The following is a 2,757-nucleotide window of genomic DNA, read 5'->3' as shown; positions in this document are numbered from 1 at the left end:
AATTGGAGTGGATCAGTGACTGATGCACATAGCCTGCGCTACAATTACACTTGGATTACGGATATATCTTTATTTGTAGTTTTTGATTTATAATGGCAGAATTTGTGCGAAGCAACTTCGATCTTTGGTCTCTGTTTCACAAGGAAAAGACTACCGAAATTGCCATTATTAGAGCAGTGTTTCAAACAAGATTGTATGAAGCAATTTCTCGTATGAAGCGTAGAGGCCCATTTCGAAGTGGAAAGCAAGTCAGAGCTTTGTATTCTGAGCTTCGTATTCCCAAGCATATAACTAGCACATGGAACTTGCAAGGAGAGTTACGAGCTATAAAGTAATTTTCAAATTTTGCCACGACAAACTCTTCGAGGGTTTAAAAACACGTTAGGCGAAAGGTAAAATCTTTTAAATTTAAAAGTTGAAGAAAAAATGTTTAATTGGAATTGTTAATAATATCGATTAGGATCAACGTAAACTACAAATACTATTACAAGAATTAGCAAGTTTGGTAAATTAGATTACAAGATATTCATCCATGTACTCTTTACAGAAAGAAAATAAGTCGGATGGAGTAGCATTTGTGATTAAGCAAAGCGAATTATGAGAAAAAATAGTCACGATAATCTGTATAGTTGTTTGCTTGACCAAGACACAAATTTTTTGACGATACTACTTTACATATTTACACAATACAGTCGTTATCGCATGGCCTTATTTTTTCATTGAACTAGAGCAGTTAGCAAGTATTATATCAAAACAGGAATTGATAAATTTTTGAGCATGGGCTTCTGAAATTGTTGTACGAGATTTTATTATCCAGGTTAACTTTCCATTAATTGTATAAGGGAAATGTGCAAACAGAGTGTTTTCATTTGGCATAATAGGAAATATGTAAGAGTTTTTCAAGGTGTAGGTGATTGGATCTCCTTCCTGCTTACGATGAAAATTGAAGACGCCGTAGCTGGAGATACTATTACTGTTGCCTTTTAAAAAAGAATCTTTATCGAATAACATCTTCCTCAAAATGTTTGGATCAAGAACACTCATGAACGATAATTCTTTCACAAAAGTTTTTTTCCCCAAAATCTCTTTTAATTGTGCTGTGCTTTCTTTCGCCATTATCCAAAAGTTTTCTGGATTAGCATGTGAGTACTTGAAACAATGATTTTGAAAGTAAGCGAAAGCGCCAAGGTAGTCATCTGGAGATTTGGGATCACATAAAGAACGATTGTTAATGGGAAGCAATGTTTCTGTGTTTATTTTTTGTTCATATTTCTCGTTTAATAATTCGTAGAATGCCAGATGTACAGCAGCTGTTATTGCTCCAGTTACTGTACAACCGTTGTCTTTGCATGCGTCAACAATTGACTTGGTTTCTTGCTCGGTAAATATTCTTAAACTTATCCGCTCACGTTTATCGTAAGGGATTTTATCACGTTGTAGAGGTGGGTGCTTATGGTAGAATGGATTGACTGCTTTCTTTTTAAGACAGTAAAAAATCATTTTCTCTAAAAGAAACTCCAATATTGGACGAAGTCCAAATTGTGAAACAATGAACCGAAACAAAGAATGACTGATTCTTTTTTGTATTACCAAGCTGTGTGCGCTAGGTAATAATTCCAAACTTGTTACATATTTATCCACGTTGCTGACGCCACTGGATATCTCATTCATATTGTTGAGAAATTGCTGAACAAACTGGACGCAAGCAATACCATCAAAGCATGAATGCTTTATTGCAAACATTATCATATTTGAATATTCTTGTGTTGTTGAATCGAACTCTTCTTGAAGTATAACAGCTTTCCATGGCAAAGAACTTTTATGTACGGTAGAGGTGTACTTGTACAGTATATCTTTCCAATCCGATATTTTAACTTCAGACCTTGTAATATCAAATAACTTAATGGCATCTACTACATTTCTGATATCAAAATATTGTTCTCCATCGTTGTTTATCGATACCACTGCTCGTAACATTGGTTGACGTTTTGCTAACAATACTAAAGCATCGTGAACATGTTCAAAAGATAAACTTTCTTTTGATGTTAATGTTATACAACACGATAGATTTCCACTGCCATCAAATGAATGTGACAAAATTTCAGTTAATGTCTCCAAGAAATCCAACCTTCTGCTATTTGGATTACCGTTTACGATTGTTGTTGAAGTAATCCACTTCAAGGCCTTCCATGTCAAAATAAGAGAAAGAATAGACACAAATATTTGCACAAACCAATTATTTATCGCTAAATCTAGCAAAACCATCTTTCCAATAAAGCAGCCGAACGAGTAATAAGGAATTCAAATTCGATTTGTTGTTTGCAAACTATTTCACAGTGAGTGAACACTAAATATTTGCATCGGAGAACAAAGATTGTAGCTCAGGCTTCAGAGTGCACTTGTCGTGAACGTAAAATGTCATTCGGTCGGGAAGATCTTGTTTTTCAATGATCTTCAATTTAAGAATTTGTTTTGCGAAATCTAAATATATATTTGAAACTTTATTTTTAAATCAAATATTTAATAAAATCATGCAGCATGAATTATGCAAATGAGAACTACCATTAGGAAGTGCATATTCTGTCCGTTGATCGTATTAATAGTGTATTTAGTCTCCTGTCCTCGTCCCAGCAGCGAAGATTATACAATCAAATTCATGTCAAAAGCACAATATAGCTTGTACTTGTACACTATATCTTTCCACTCAGATATTTTTACACCAGACTATTCAATATGTGAAATTTCAGGATTTGTAGC

The 2,757-nt window shown here is 34.0% G+C and overlaps 1 protein-coding gene across 1 annotated transcript; it reads right to left on the bottom strand.

Annotated features, from left to right (window-relative positions):
- Positions 1-407: 407 nt before the first annotated feature.
- LOC124455550 lies at positions 408-2,324 on the bottom strand. Its single transcript, XM_047006187.1, has one exon. The coding sequence runs from the start codon at positions 2,263-2,265 to the stop codon at positions 709-711; it is 1,557 nt and encodes a 518-aa protein (XP_046862143.1). The 5' UTR covers positions 2,266-2,324; the 3' UTR covers positions 408-708.
- Positions 2,325-2,757: the final 433 nt, after the last annotated feature.

Source organism: Xenia sp. Carnegie-2017, unplaced genomic scaffold, assembly GCF_021976095.1.
Source record: "Xenia sp. Carnegie-2017 unplaced genomic scaffold, XeniaSp_v1 HiC_scaffold_4, whole genome shotgun sequence".
In the NCBI taxonomy this organism is placed as follows: domain Eukaryota; kingdom Metazoa; phylum Cnidaria; class Anthozoa; order Malacalcyonacea; family Xeniidae; genus Xenia; species Xenia sp. Carnegie-2017.
Note: the sequence above shows the minus strand (reverse complement) of the source record. Positions and strands in the feature narration are given on the sequence as shown.

Coding starts and splice junctions, on each gene's coding strand:
- LOC124455550 (XM_047006187.1), bottom strand. CDS start 2,265: ATGGTTTTGCTAGATTTAGCGATAAATAATTGGTTTGTGCAAATATTT.